The 16,086-nt window shown below is 49.7% G+C and overlaps 1 protein-coding gene across 1 annotated transcript; it reads right to left on the reverse strand.

The window, feature by feature from the left end:
• Nucleotides 1-2,431: 2,431 nt before the first annotated feature.
• On the reverse strand, nt 2,432-12,192 carry TDRD6 (tudor domain containing 6). Its single transcript, XM_075553783.1, has 4 exons — nt 6,129-12,192; nt 5,484-5,608; nt 3,180-3,269; nt 2,432-2,437 (listed from the first exon to the last, which is right to left on the reverse strand). Exons 1-4 carry the CDS (start codon nt 12,190-12,192, stop codon nt 2,432-2,434), a joined length of 6,285 nt encoding a protein of 2,094 aa, XP_075409898.1.
• Nucleotides 12,193-16,086: the final 3,894 nt, after the last annotated feature.

The following is a 16,086-nucleotide window of genomic DNA, read 5'->3' on the forward strand; positions in this document are numbered from 1 at the left end:
TGGCAAAGTTTCCCCAGATGACGACTTCACGTGGTGACTTGCTCACACTTTCCCCCAAATTCTCTCGTTGCTCCTGGTTGGATGGCACTCGCCAGAGAGCAGCTTGTCTGTCGGCCACATCTAGGGACCCACAATTCCATCCGCATCACCTCCGGAACTCTTTTCTAAAACGAGATTTTCAGAAGTTTGAGAAATGACAACAAAAGTTATTCACAGATATGGCCAGAGCACCTTATCTATCCCTTAAAGAGTGGTGGATGGGGTGGGGGGATGAAGCAGATGAGTGTTCCATGGACTCCGGTGAATTGTTCCGACAGAACTGATTTCTCTTCATGTATTTAGGGCCTCACACAGTATGATAGTTAGGTTTTGTGTCCACTAGGCTGGGCCAGGATCAACAGGGGTTTGGCCTCCCCCGTAAGGCATAGCTCACAGGCAGCCAAAGTCTCCTTTGGGGTGTGGTCTCTTTCATGTCTGTAAACAGAGAATGTGGAATTTGCTCTCTTCTTCCTCTGGCCTGGATCCTGCTTCTGGTTTCTTGGGACTTGGGTGGCGAGGTGCCCCATTGTGTGACCTGCTGACCCCGGGAGTGGTCGGTAGCCTGTCAGTATTGGATCTACTCAATCTGCCTGCACTGGCCAGGGGTCTGCCTGATTCTTGGTTTGTCCGCCTTCCTCAGCGGGTGGCTGCAAGGGTGGAGAAGGCCTGGGGTGAGGCTCCGTGACTGTGTGGGACATTGACTCAATAGAACTGTCTTTCTTACATAAGCATCGCTGGTTTTGTTTCTATGGAAAACCCAGCCCTGATACACTACTATCAAAAGTAATTTCCCAGAGATATTCATCAAAGTGCCACATTTTCCACTGTACTAGGATGATGTCCACCAGGCTGATGACCAAACGGTTCTCACTCGTGGGTTAGTGTGTACTTTTCCTCTAGAACTGGAGTCATCAAACAGGGATTCCACCCTCCTGTTCCTCCAATCAAGAACCAGTATGCGATTACATGCGAGATACCACGCAATAACCAGACACGTTCAACATGGTCCACGGCACGTACAGAAACTAGTAACGGAGAAACATTCCAAGAGCATATTTAACATATGAAAACCATTTGAACTGATGCCCTAATTGACTCTGAGAAAAAAATTAGAAATCCTTAAATAAAGTATCCAATTCATAATTTCACGCCAAGGTTAATTCCCTCCACAAACTTCCAATGACGTTTTGAAAAATTATCTTCTTTGGTTAGCACCATACAAAACATTTCATATTTTTGCCTACTGCATTTCCCCCACCTCTACGATTCCCTTCCAAGGAAAGTAATCCATCGTTTCAGTTTGCGAGACTCAAGGTAACAATATCGCCTTCACCCGTGGTGATTTTGAGTGGTGCAGGTGTTTTGCTTCAAAAACACACGTTACCTTTCCTGGCAGTCCCATCCAGTGATGTGAAGTGAAGCTCCTTCCCCCCAGTCTGGGATGCAGCCTAGCAAAAGAAACATCTGCGTGACTCTCAATTCCCTACGACAGGTGCAAAGCACTGAGAAGCAGAAAGGACCGTGGGTGATTCCAGGGGGGAACTAAAAGGGTGGGGTCAACAACAAAAATATATTCCAAGGAAAATGATGACAATCTGACTTTGTGGTTAAGAATCACCTTACAGAGTTTCCACGGCTCAATGCGCTTTCTCTGGAATGTTCCCCACCAGACCACGCCTCACACAGAGAAAGTACCCTTAAACCCATTTCAACTCTCAAGCTCCTGACAAGGGGCAGCTGTTTAATCATATCATCTGTGATGGGCCACAAATGCTGTCTGAAAGGGCTTCAATAAGTGTGTGGAAATAAACCCCAATGTCATTTCAGAGCATTTTTCTACACATTTTTTGAAGGCTCCTCATATGAAAGACTTAAAGTCAGTCCTGTCTAACTCAGGGTCACCCAGGAGAGTCAGAGCAGGACTCCACACCCTAATAGGGCTTTCAGGAGCTAGAGGACTCTGGTGAAAGCGGAGAGCCAGGCCTTTCTGCCAAGGTACCTCTGGGGAGACTCGAACCTCAAATATTTGGATCAGCAGCCCGAGACCTGAGCTATGTATATGTGCACAACACAATCAAGGAAGCACCAGAGACCCAATAGCCAAACTGTAATATAAATCACTGCCCAAGTCTTCGAGCTGTAAAAATAGAAAGGCCCAATCCACACGGTGAACGTTTTGAAAACTAAACTGACCATTGACGCCGTCAGTCACATAAGATGGGAGAGAACCTGTGGGACCAACCTAACGGGGATGATTGCCTGATATAACAGAAACCTCAATGGTGTTTTCTTTCCCCACAGGATTTTAACAGAACCCCGAATCTTATATTATTCGAAACATTCAGGATAAAAATCTACCTTTACCCAGAGTACAAAGGACCAGGAAAATCTATCATTGCTGAAGGGGAAAAGCCATCAACTGAGGGAATAGCTGAGACGCCCGTGTAGTAGAACCATCAGGCAAACTGATTTAAAAATAAAAGTTCAGCAATTTCCAAACCGGCTAAATAATGGCATGACAATTACCATAGTTTTAAGTGAAAAAAAAAACATCACCCCAAATATATGTCGAATGAAATCAATGATGGTCAGATTAGGTAGGCATCACTGCATGTCACTAAGCTGCTTCCAACTCACAGTGACCCTGTGTGGCACAGAACTGCCCCAAAAGGATTTCTGGCTGTAACCTTTAGCCCCATGTCCATTAGCAGCCCCGTGCTTCACCACTGGCCCAGCAGGGCTCCTGCCTACACAGATACACTTAGGTGCCATGTAAAATGTAAACACGCGAAATAAAAATGCCTGCTAACCTTGTGTGTGCATGCTACATGTGACTGTTAATGTCCACTCCTTAATGTCCTATTTCCAAAGTTTTCTGCACCAAGAATATAGTTTTCAAAAGTCATGATGCCAAACGAATTCCTATGTTTTAAATCCCAAGGTGAAAATCAAGTAACCAAACAATAATCCTTCATTTTCTCTAAAGTCCAGAAACCCTTGATTATTTGTTTTTTAGTTGCTCTTTGGAATCGCTGTGTCTCCATTTTTCCTACCACAAGGACTTTGGGATGCTTTTCCTAAGTAACCTTTCAACGTGACGGGCAATGCTCTGATTAATTTTGGATTGCACAGTGGGATACCTCAGATGGACTCTTAGCCAAGTTGGGGATGGCGTTCCAGACATTCTCAGGATCCACTGTCTCCTCCAGACCATTCGAAAGGTTCAAAACCTTCAAGAGAAAACAGAACACTTCATAAAAACGGGCAGGTCCCCAAAACTCTACCTGATTTATGTGCCAACAATCCTGTTTGAAGTGAAATACAAGGGGGCTTCCAAAATTATCTTCCACTGTTCCGAAGTCCCTCACTTGCGCTTTTAAAAGGATTTATTAAACTCCAACCTTGCATTTTAACTGCACGGTGCTTCCGTTGAACGGGTGCACAGACAGTAGCTGCACCTGGAGATCAAAGATGAAGGTCTTACCTTGGATCTTACCTCAAGACGTTCAACATCTAGTGGACGGACAGACCTCAAAGCAGATCACAGACAAGGTAGGAAGTACAGACTTCTGCCGAGGAGGTAAAATGTGCTAGAGCAAGAAAGCTCTTTTGGCGGCGGGTGGAGATGGGTGCCTTAAGACATAATGGCAGTGACTGCTGTCTGGACAAAGCTTTAAAGATAAGTGGGAGTTAGCACAGTCATGGACAGAACGGCAATGGAGCTGCTTAAAGACACTGAAGCCAGCAAACAGAATGGTGTGTGGATATGTATGAAAGAGACTAAGCAAGTGTGATCGTCCTCTCATATAAAGTTCAAATACAACAGAGGCAGTTGAAAAGATGGGAGAGGTAGCAGACGCTCCACCCTACAGGTCCTACTTTGGTCAACATGTTCATGAACGTTGACTTGTTCTTATATGGTGGACCAGAGGTTCTCAGATCTGGGGCATAAAAAATGGACAGTCCTGGAGGTCAGATGGGCTAGAAAGGGGAAACTGATTTCAAGGATCTACATATATATAACCTCCTCTCTGGGGACAGACAACAGAAAAGTGTGTAAAGGGAGATGTCGGACAGTGTAAGATTTTACAAAATAATAATTTATAAATGATCGAAGGTTCATGAGGGAAGCGGGGAGATGAATGTGCTTGATGCAATGGATGGATGTATGCATTGTGATGAGAGTTGTACAAGTTGAAAGAGCCCCCAATAAGATGATTTAAAAAAAAAAAACCAAAAACAAAAATGCACATTCCTTCAATGGGATCAGGTTATCAAAAGATCACAAAGAAACAGTCATGTTATGGCGAAGGAGAGGGGTCGCAGTGGAGATCCTAAGCCCATCTGTTGAAAATTGGAAACTCCCTCATAGAAGGGACACATGGAATGAAAGACTCATCCAGGGTGCGGTGTAGCACTGAGGAAACACACAATATCCCTCTAGTTCTTTAATGCTTCCTCCCTCCACTATCACGGCCCCAGTTCAACCTCAAATCCCGCTAGACTGGTACATGTACATTGGTACAGATAAGAGCATTTGACACGCGGAATGCAGGATAGATAAGCCCCTCAGAAACAGTAATGGGAGTAAGGATTCCATGTGGATATAGGAAGGGATGGGTGGGGGGAAGGGGGAACTGATAGCAATGATGGATGTGTAACCCCCCCTTGAGTGGGACAAATAAGAACTATGGATGAAGGGATACATCGGACAGTGTAAAATATGAAAGAAGAATAATATATAATTTATTAAGGGTTCACGAGGGTGGTCGGGTGTGGGAAGGGAGGGAATAAAGAAGAGGAGCTGATTGATATCCAGGAGCTCAAGTAGAAAGAAAATGTTTTGAAAATGTAATGGCAGCATCTGTACAAATTCGCTCGACGTCACTGACTTATGGATTGTTACAATATCTCTAAGAGCCCCCAATGACATGATCACATTTTTAAAAAGAATAACATTATTTTCTAAAAAATACACATTCCTGGATCCTAGCCCCACACATGCTAAGTCAGCCATTAGGGTAAGGCCCAGGGAGCTGTAAGAACATGCCTGGTAATTCTGGTTTTAGGGGCCCAGGAGAAACAACACGCAGGTGACAGGTAGGAGAATCAGCTCAAGGAGGACCAGACCAAGGGTTCAGAGAGGAAGCCAGTTGGGAAATGAGGCCTCAGCCATGCAGGGATAAAAATGGGCTTTTTTTCAATGAGAAGCTAAGTGGCTGGGTAGGATGTCAGGTGGGAAAAGGAGTGAAGAGCCCAGGAGACCTTCTTGTATACATGCAAACTTTTCCAACGGAGTTTTGCACGGCATTCACTACCCCGTGGGAATGAGCAGGCAAACCAGCAGCTGTCCAACTGCCTTCTCCTGCCCCTCCCAGTTGGTTAGAAGCTTCCTGAACGGCCTGCAAGTACGCTTTGAGAAGAAGTACTTCAATTTCACTTACCCTGGTGCCTTCCTCAGCTATTTCCATGATCTCACACATAGACCAGGTGTGTCTCAGAGTGGACCACACGACACATTTGGACCCCACAGTAAATCCCTTAAGCGTATAGGTGTTCTCTGGTGGAGCTGCTGGATGGAACCAAGAGGAGACTCGATTCAGAACTCTCAGTTGACCGATGCCGGCCACATAAGCAAAGCACATTTTCCCATCTGCCCCTCGTCTTCCTTATCTATTCAAAATCAATAGGTTCTTTTTCCTGGGGTTCGTTTCGACTCTTCCAACCAGTGCCACCCCCTGACTCCCTTGCTTTCCCTTACCACCACCACCAACATAAAGAGGTGAACCCCATTTCTAACACTGAAAACCACTGGAAGCTGATGCGGCAGGTCCAGTGTTATAACCACCATTCCATCATGAACAGCTGTGAGTAGAGCCGGAAGGCAAAGTCAGAACTTTGTATTTGAATGTGACCATGAGAACCAAGCATCTAATGCTAAGGTAGTAAATAAATTTACGGTGTGTCTACAGGACTGGGTGTTGCCAATCCCATGTAAAAAAATATTCTTTTTCTTAAAAACAAACATGTTGAGAAGTATTACAATGAACTTTTAACTAAAAATGAAAGAACAAAGAAACTCCGCATACCTGAGGCATGAGCTGAGACGGCGTGACTGTGCTTCCTTCCCTCCCTGGATTCCGACTCGGGGAAAAGGGGCGTCCGTGACGTCAGCGATGAAAAGGCATCCCTCTTCTGACAGCCCGTCAATTCCCCTTTAAAGGCCTTCCTCTCCATCTGCGTTTGGGGGCTGCAATTCTGTCCCCGTAGTTGTAGCGGGATCCCGGGGGACTCGTCAAAACCATTGACACAACTTGGCTTTCTGGTGTCCTCAGCACACACGGATTCGTGGGCTTTCCGACTCAATTTTAAAGGCAAAGGGGGCATTCTGCCATCTCGGGAGGGCTGGTCTGTGGGCAGTCCCAGTTCTGGCTGTTTCTCGGCTTCCCCGCTGGGTGGAAGGTGCTGTCTACTCGGTTCCCAGACCCCTACTGTATCACAGCATGGAGTAAGGGGGCCCACCGGGGGCACTACAGCCAGCTCTTTATCTCCTTTCCCCACTGGAGAAAGCTCTAACTCAGATTCCAGTCCTAAGAATCCCTTCGATGTGCCCTCCAGACAAAGTGGCAGCTCAAGTACATTCGGTTCCAAGAGTGCCCTTGCTTCACAGGCACGTGGCAGTAGTTTGTTCTGACCTGGATTTAAGTATTTATCAAACTTTGCTTTGTCAACTAAATGGCACTCGGTTTTACCATCCAGCACCCCAGGACCAACTGTGTCTTTGTGGGGGCTTTCAAAAGCTTCGAAAATATTCTTCTTCGGTTCCTGGTCACGGGCCCTACAGGAGCTGGCTTCCAGGGTTAAGCCCTTCTCTGGCTTTTTGGAGAGCTCGTCTGCCTGTGGCTCTGCACAGAAGGCCTTCTGTCCAGTTTTACTGCTTTGTAGCTGAAGTCCAACATCAGGACTGGGGTACCCCAGGGCTCCCTTTGTCTCTGGACTTTTGCCATGGGCTGGGTCACTGTTAGCCATACCCATCTTAGAATATTTCTTCATTTTCTCATTAATACTTTCACCCTTGCTCCTTAAGTCAACAATTGCTAAAGGAATGCCACAAATATCCCTTTTGATGTCCAGTATGGTTAGCTCCAATACATCTTCGGTTACTATTTCGAAAAAATAGTCATTGCCCTCCGGAGGGCACGCTCCTTCGGAGACATTAAATCCCGAGAGGCAGCAGGGAAAGGCTTGCATGGGAACCAACAGGAGTTCAGCAGGTAGATTCCAGATTGCTTTGGGATCCACACAGTCTTCGGTGTTTCCGAAGTCCACAAGCCTGACAGAGATAAGATCATCTTCGCAAATCTGCGTGACAAGTGCCCTGTAGTACTGCCCATCCTCTCTGTACCTCACTATGCACGGATCTCCAATGTGGGGGTATGTGATACAATTTCTCCACGTGGCCAACAGATGCCCAGCAGCCTGTACTTCTATTTCTAAGAACTGAAGCTTCTCCGTATTGGCAAACTGACACCAAAAGTACTCGGGCCCATCTATCACCGATGCGTAAACTCTCAGCATCTTCATCTCTGGATCGTACCAGTTGAGGAAGACAGACGTATCGACGTCTGGTTTGTCCACAGACTGTAGAAGGCTGCCTTTATTTACTTGGGCAGTAAGCTCTCCTTCAGAGTTTTCGTTGAAAGCGAACCTGCTAATCATATATTCTGCTATGATCCCACAATCATCAGCAAGAATAACTTCCCACCTTCCTTGAAACTGAACAAATTCACATCCGATTTGCGCCCCATCTGTCCTTTGGGTAAAGTAATGCGTCATTTCCTCCTGGTTTGCCATCTCGGGAGCCCAAGGTCCCTTTAAGGAGCAATGAATGCACAGTCCTGGTAATGTTGCGTGCATCCCGTCAAGCCTCCCTATTTTGTTAACACAAACCGCAGAAACGTTGCCGTAATCTATGAACAGTACGGAGAAATGGTCATTCGGCTGTTGGTCCATGATCACAGCCCGATACCATAAATTGTCTTCTGGGAACACGGCACATACGACGTCTCCTGCTTGCAAAGGTGGACCTGCGTAGTGGTCAGGGGGTCTCCTGATATCATTTAAGCTCTCTGAGAGGTGATTGATTACGGCTTCATCTTCCAGGAGCTGAACGTAAAAGTCTGAAAGGTCATTAATGTGAGAAACGTACACGGTTGTTTTAAAGCCAGCCTGTAGAGTCTTCCGAGGGAACTCGGAATATCGAAGAGGCACATCTGGACTCTCGTCTCCGGGTTTTTTCTCCAAGGCAACGGTGTCTAGTTTCGCCGCCTTCAAAGGTGACTTGGCAACAGCTGTTGTAAACGGAGACGCTGGGCGATTTTGGTGGCCCGCAGCGTTCTGGTATTCCATGGCCGAGGTGGTCTTGGTTGGACTTTGCAAAACCATGGATTCTCTGCAGGCTGCGCTGATCGTAGGCGTACCCGAATCTCCCGCAAACTCCATGCTGTGTAAGCGGTCCTCCTCCGGTTTACTTAAGTATTCTGTCGGTGACAAGGTCCTGTGTTCACCTGGTTCTTCCAGGGCTTGAGCCGCGCACAGGCGGGGGTCTTCCTTTGGCTTGGCCTTGCCTTTGTAACCAAGGAGCCCCAGCTTCTCATTGACGGCGGCATTAATTTGAACACTGCCATCATACAGTTCTATAATGAGCCTCCCATCCGAATCTTTTGCTACCACCAAGGCGTTCAGTGACTTATCTAAAATCGTGTCCTGAAACCAGGTGGTGACTTCCTTTGGGATACGATCGGGGATATCCGACAAGGAACACTTCACCGCTTGCATGGGCAGCAGTAAGACATCGTACGCGTCGCTGGGTATGGGAAGCAGGTCGTTGTTGGCGACTGTGTAAACATTGCCAAAATCAACGAAGAAGATTTTACTCGGCTCTTTTTCCATCACGATCCCCCTGTACCAGTTCTCATCGATATACTTGGCAAGGCACAAGGTGCCACGGCCCAAGGGAGCGGCTTCTAAGTGGAGCAGCGCTTGGCGTAGCTGTGCAACATGGCATGCCAACTGCTCAAAGGTCTTTGCGTTTCTTGCCAGTTGGCAGTAAAATGTCCAAGAGTCGTCTACATGAGTTATGTAGACGGATTCCTCGCTTCCAATTTTCACATCGTGTGTAGAATAGTAGTAGGAGTGTAGCCGGAGAGAGGGTTCCAGAGGTTTCTGGAGGTTCACTGGTTTTGCCAGTCCCTTTTCCACCAAAGTACGGCAAGCACTGTGGAACGGGGTTAGCAAATCCACCACATGAAAGCACTCCGCATCGCGGGTGGATGCCAAGGCAAATATTGTGCATTTTAACTCTAGGTTGCCTTCCCACGCGTTATCTATAAACTTGCTGAAAGCTTGTATTGCCTCTTCGTGCCAAGCCAAGGGGTTCGGGCCGCTCGGCTGGATTAAATTGTAAAGGCTACACTGGAAAGCCTGCGCTCTGACTGCCAGAAACTCTTCCCTGGTGGAGTAAATATTCTTCACCGGCACCGTCTCTTTGTCTCCATAATCTATAAAGGTGACTTTGACCTGCTCTGCAGATTGCGCCCCGTCAATCACAGCTCGGGCCCACTTCCCACTGACTGTCCGTTTGGCCAAACAGGCTGGGGAGAGTCCCTGGTAAGGAGGGGCTGCGTTTTTGCAGTAGTCCTGAATGTCCCCCATTAGCGTTCTAAAGCCTTGTATATTCCTCGTCAGCTGGCACCAAAAGTAGCCAGGGTTCTCAACGTGGGACACTTTCACTTCCACCGTACTTCCCACCTCCAGCTCTTCTTTACAAGAGGGGCCTGCGCTCATCTGCCACTCGCTGGGGGCAAGGGGAGTACACACAGGTGTTTCCCTCTCTTTCTCCTGCAAACCTGGTCCAGCTGAAACATTTGTAACAACCGTTGGGCCAGCCAGAGCTTCTGAAACAGATGGGATTTCCTGCTCTCTCTTTGCTTTCTGGTCTTTTTCTGCCTTCCTGAGACAAGACACTCTGTTGTTGTCTGTGGCACAATGGCTTGAACCAGCCCATGGGGAATAGGCCCGAACAGGAAGCTTCTCCTTTGGCTCAAATTCCTGATACTTGGCATAACCGGCTTGAGCAATGACCTTACTGATGTTTTCTTCGCCCGTCCTGGATTCATCCAGGATCTCAATAACGTATTGATGGTTCTGCCTGTCAAGGACGTGGATGACTAACTCTTTGTGGAGCACGGTCTTTTTGAAGAAAGAGATTGCCTCCTGGCTCCAACTCTTGCCCAGAGGCCAAATATCCGCTAGAGTGCATTTCAGGGCCAATATGGGGAGCCGCCGAAACTGAGGCAGCAACATCCTGACCTCAGACCAGTCCACAGTCTCTGAATTGCCTCGGTCCACCAAGAACAGATCCACACTCTTGTCATTGAGTCGGGTGACAATGGCCCGGAAGTAGCCGTTTTCTTTCCACTTGACGCAGCAAAGGTCATCGGGCTCTGGTTTCAACACCACGCCGTCCAGCTTCGTGGCGGAGGCGTAGAAACTGCACATCCTCCGCATCAACTTGTTGAAGGTGCCGCTGTGCTTCCTCAGCCGAATCCAGAACTCAGAAGGGCTTTTCACAAACTCGACCTGGGCGTCGTAGAAGGCGTTCTTCTTTAACCTGATCGATCTTAAGGCCGGGAGCGAGAGCTCCTCATCCATTTCTTCCCAAGGAGATTGAGGGTGAAGAGCAGCCTCTGCCTCCTCCCCGTCCTCCTCCTCCTCCTCCTCCTCGACTCCCTGGTTCTGAAGGAATCTGTCCGCCAAACAGCAGGACCGCACGCCAAACACACAGTTAAGGTTAATCCCATCTTCTCCATACAGTGTGACGTAGTACACGTGCTCGAAAGCACAATAGAACTCAATCTTTGCATTCACGGCCTGGCCCAAAATCAGTGCTTTGAGGTCACCGACCTGTGACCTGGTCCAGCCCCTCCCACCGTCCCAGAGTCCGTACAAAGCACACGGGTAGGTGACTACGGGCATCCGGAAATACTCCGGCAGCAAGTACCTTAGGCTACTACAACTCACTAGCTCCTTCCTGCCATAATCGACGTGAAGCACCTGGGCACAGCGCTGTGGCCTAAACATTTCAAGCAAGAGGGCCCTGTACCAATGGCCATCTAACCCACAGGAGGCACACGGGGCGCCCGGTTTGTCTGGGTTCTCCTCGGCCTCCCTCTCCTCCCAGGTGGCACTGAGCGAGTTCTCGTCGCCAGTCCCTAGGGAGACCTGGTGGTACACCTGGGCCATGCTTTCTGAGAGGCGGCGGATCTCCTGCGAGAGGCTCCGCAGCTGGCAGTGAATGCGGTGCGGGTGGCACACTTGGGTGACCACCACGGGCTCGGTCACGCCCAGCTGCAGCTGCGGGTAGAAGTAATCCAGGCCCGGCGGCTCTTGCTTCGGCAGGGCTCGCGGGAGAACCACAGCCCCGGGCCCCAAGCCCGTGACGGCCGCCGCAAGGTAGCGCTTGAGCAGGGAGCGGAAGAGGCTCTCGGGCACCTGGCGGGCCAGGCCGAGCTGCAGCATCTGCTGGAAGAGGTCGGGCACCTCCAGCAGGATCAGGCGGTGCGGGAGCAGCACGTCGAGGACCTGCCCGTGCACTTCCTTGCCCTGCAGGTTGCTGAGAAAGTGCACGGCGCCGGGGGCCCAGTGCTGCGGCTCGCCGCCGCCCGCGCCGCCGCCGCCCGCCGGCACCAGGCCGGCCAGCACGCAGCCCAGCACCTCCGAGGGCAGGTGGAAGAACTCGCTGCGCCCGGGCGCCAGCGAGCCCGCGCCCGCCGTGATGGTGCGGCCCTCGTCGAGCAGGAAGACGCGGCTGTCCTGCGCCTGCCGGCTGACGACGCGACAGCGGTGCCACAGGAGCCCCACCTGCACCAGGCACAGCTCCCCCGCCGAGGCGGAGGCGCCGCCGAGCGCCCACGAGCCGCTCGTGGCCGCCTCCTCCTGGATCTCCCGGCTCAGCCGCAAGTACTCCTCCCGCCGCTCGCCCGCCAGCCCCCAGAGCTGCACGGGAATCACCTCGGGGTGCACGTCGACGAAGGACACCCGCAGGGCCAGCGGGGAGCCCGGCGTGGGCAGCCCCGGCGGCGTGGAGCACATCTCCGCAGGGGTGGCCGCGGCGCACGGAGCGCTCAGCGCCATGGGCCGCCCAGCGCTTGGAAAGCCCACGTGTCTCGGGCCAAGGGGGCGGGCAGGGGAGCGGGCGGGGCGCCGCTCATGGACGCGCACGCCGCCGCCGCCGGGGCCTCGCAGACCCCCGCACCGGTCCGCCGCCGCCGCCGCGGCCCGGCCAACCGCTCACAGTTGCGCCGCCGCGCTGATTTGTGCGGCGCGCGCGCGCCCTCGGGCTTCCGGCCACGGGCGTCGGGAACCGCCCGGGAATGGACCGAGCCCAACGAATGGGGCCAGGAATTTGGCGACGGGCTCAGCGCTCTTCGGCGGACGTTTCTTCGGGGGTGGGGGGCGGGGAGGCATGCGCTGGTGAGGGTTCGAGCCCCATGTAAGGATGCAGCGGCAGGGCCTGCTTTGGCCTGGGGCTCACCTGTCTCATGGAACAAAGAGCTGTTTCCTCTTGCCAGCGAGGCAGGCATTGTAGAAATGGGGGTGCGAGTGCATTAGGGCTAAACTCGTGGGTGTCGGGGGTGGGGTGAAAGGGAGGAAGACTGCAGAACTGCTGACTGCCACCCTGTGGAGGTGGGTTAGTGCAATCACTAGGGGAGCTAGAGTGGGCTGCTTTTGCCCACCCCGCACATGTATAACTAAGCACATTCAGAAACAAGACTCACTGCCAGTCCAGTTGATAGGGATTCATAGTGATCTTATAAGGCAGAGTAGATTTGCCCCTGTGGGTTTCTGAGATTGCAGATTGAATCAAGATTAGCACCTCTAGTCTGTGGAGCCCCGAGCTGGTACGGTGATTGCTGCAGTAACTCATGATTGTCGATGCAGAATCACAGTCTCTTCTTTCTCCCTCAGAGCACCTGGTGGATTCGAACTGCTCACCTTGTGGTGAGCAGCCCAAAGGCCAACCTGCTATGCCACCAGGCCTTCTTGATACACCTATTGTGAGGTTTAAAAAGCATGAGACTGGATGGAGAGCTGCCGTCCAACTCATGACTGCAGTATGGACGACATTTTGCTGGCTCCTGAGACATCTTCATGGTTTAAGTTCATTGCAGGTATTGTGCCAATCTGTTTAACTGAGGGGAACTCTCAGCCTTGCTCACCCTCAACTTCACCAAACCCAGTGCCCTCCTCCAGCATTGTCCCTCCTGATGAGGTGTCCACTGTGAGCAAGACTGGACGGAGGGTCATCTGCTGTGATCAATGAGATTGCGGGTTTCCTTTTTCTTTTCTTGAGAGCGTTTTTGGTGAAGTGAGGGAAGAGTTACAGAATAGGCCGCTGGTACACTCAACAACCCATGCCCATATTGTTAGATGCCATTGACGGCAGCCCCCACAATGTAACATCACTTACCCCACTTTCTTTGTTTCCAGTCTCCATTCCTCCCAACCCGTCTTAACTCTGCTTTGACCTTGAATAAGTGGTGCCCTTTTGAACTCAAAGGGTTGATTGTTCCAAGGTGTCTTTATCTCCCCCAATGCTTGTGTTTCCATTATAGGCCTATTGCACTATGGCGGAGAGTTCATTTCCAGACTTAAAGGTTGGCAAAGGGCAGTAGTTTGGGGGTTGTACCAGTCTCTATCTGATCAGTAAGCTTGGTCTTTTTTGTGAAGTTCAGTTCCTGGGCTGTTGTCCACTAGCAAGCTCTAAACCTGGTTAGGGTCTAAAGACAAGGCTGCACATCTCTCTCTCTCTCTCTCTCTCTCTCTCTCTCTCTCTCTCTCTCTTTTATACACACACACACCACCCCCCTCCTGCCCCCCCCCCCAGCAGGGCAGCTGTGGTGAGTTAAACCTCACACTATTGAAAGCAGAGAGTCACTTCAAGAGAAATGAAGCCAGTCCCTCTGGAGAGGTGAGAAAGGTCACCTTGAGCATAGCTGAGATAGGCTTCGCTCTGGGAATGAAGCAGGCCCCTCTCCCTTGTGAGTTGAGATGATGATATTGTCTAGGCCGGGGAAGGCTTCTAGTTTTGATGTGGCACTTTAAAAGAGGGGTGGAGGTGCTGCTCTGTAGATGGTCAGGCAACTTCCTAATTGGTTACTCGGTGTGTCCTTGGGTCTCATAACATCATTTCTTTCAGTGGTATCAGGGCTGCTGCTCCTGGGGAGCATGTCTCAGAATGATCTTTCAGTAAAGGCCTATGTCAGACTGTTACTGGGGCCTGGCTTCAGGGTTAAGGGGTTTACCAAGCCAGGTCTCCGTGTTTTGTTCATGACTTATTTCACAGGGTCCTTTGTTCATCCCCTTAGCAGACAGGGCAGAAGTCTCTGCTCTGACCTGTCGGTCCTTTCTGAAGAAAGCAGGATCCAAGATTATTTGGGGGAAATAGACCAAGACCTATATAGCTGTTCAAGCTGGCAGGGGGCATTGCCACCCTACAAGTCTGCTCTCTTCCTGGCCCTATTCTTTATTCCTATGCCTGCTGGGGAAATCAACCAGCAAACAGTGGATCGCTCTCTTTGGGGGACAATGGTTGCTGTCTGATAGATGCTTCATAAAGGAATTGGCTGATGCTCACTCAAAATCATCATCTTTATGTGGAACCGTAGAAGCCTGGAAGACACACTTTAGCAGGGTGTTAAATGGGAACAGGTCAAGAAACTAGCAGTAGGGTTATCATAAACAAGGACTCTAAAAGGGAGTAAGTAAGAGCCAGCTCAGGACATGTGGATTCATAGAGCCTGTTTCCACCAAGCTAAAGACTAGAGACAGATCTATCTCCAAATGCTGTGCTCAGACGCCTGTGAGTTGAGAAAGTTATAGAAAAGAAAGTTACGCTTTCTTTCATAAGCCAGGATAACAACTCGTCTTAAGAGGCCAAGTGTAGAAGAGAGAAGGAAATGAGAACGATGTGAGGCTGGTCACCGGTGGTGCAGGAGCAGCGTTGAGTTGCCCCCTGAAGTTCTTGAAGATCTCCGTATTTATTCTCTCTGCTAATTGCAACTATTCAGACTTCAGATGTCATCTTTAAGGTCCGAATGGATTGGTTTCACGGTTTCTGAGAGGACAGCTTTAAGGCTTTTTATGAATCAACTGAAACTATAGGGTTAATTTATTTTCCTGCATTCCCTTGGCCAATTTTAAGATAGGGCAGGTTATGGCAGTTAGCGAGGATCAGTTCTTACAGACTTTGATATTTCTTATACTATAATCCTCATAGCAAACGGATTCACTTCACCTTTCTCATCAACTTCTCTCCACCCAGCTGCATGCATACTTTCAAGTTTCTCTATCTTTCATATTTTTGGCACAACCAGGCACTTTATTACAAGACAAATACTATTCAGCACCTTCTCTGAATTATATCCAGCTTGCTCTGACTCTCTGTGACTTACTGTATCCATCTAAATTCTTTTGCTAACTTATACATTACCAAATAAGCAACCACTGAATGTGAAGATTCCATCACTTTTAATTAAGCTTTAGCAAAGAGTTTAGTTGTCTTTAGAGGGACTTCCTCCTTATATTTTTGACTTAAAAGCACAAAGTTCACATGCTAAAGCAGCTGCTATGGAGGCGGGGAGAGGCAGGTGCATCCTCTACCTACAGGGGTTAAACCTCTTCAGCTCCTCTGCTCAGATTTTTTGCATTTTAAAGAGCAGTCTTAAGCTTTAGACAGGCGCACACTAGAAAATACCTTTCTGTTTAGTGTTGCTGTTTCCTGGAGTTTGAATTGGCTTGACTTAGGACAGATGGGCACATAGTTTAAGTCCATGGACTTTCCCTGCCCGGTCAGGACTCTGAATGTATGTATTGTATAGGCAATGGGGCCAGGTACACACGAACTCAAATGGTGATATCTTTGAGACAGAATCTGAAGAGGCTTTACTTCTTATAAGAGCAATAGAAACAGGGCGAGTGTCATCT

This window comes from Tenrec ecaudatus, chromosome 7 (assembly GCF_050624435.1).
Source record: "Tenrec ecaudatus isolate mTenEca1 chromosome 7, mTenEca1.hap1, whole genome shotgun sequence".
Lineage (NCBI taxonomy): Eukaryota > Metazoa > Chordata > Mammalia > Afrosoricida > Tenrecidae > Tenrec > Tenrec ecaudatus.

Coding starts and splice junctions, on each gene's coding strand:
- TDRD6 (XM_075553783.1), bottom strand. CDS start 12,192: ATGTGCTCCACGCCGCCGGGGCTGCCCACGCCGGGCTCCCCGCTGGCC. Junction 5,609..6,128: donor CGTCTCAGCTCATGCCTCAG/GTATGCGGAGTT, acceptor TCCATCCAGCAG/CTCCACCAGAGAACACCTAT. Junction 3,270..5,483: donor TAGCTGAGGAAGGCACCAGG/GTAAGTGAAATT, acceptor TTTCTCTTGAAG/GTTTTGAACCTTTCGAATGG.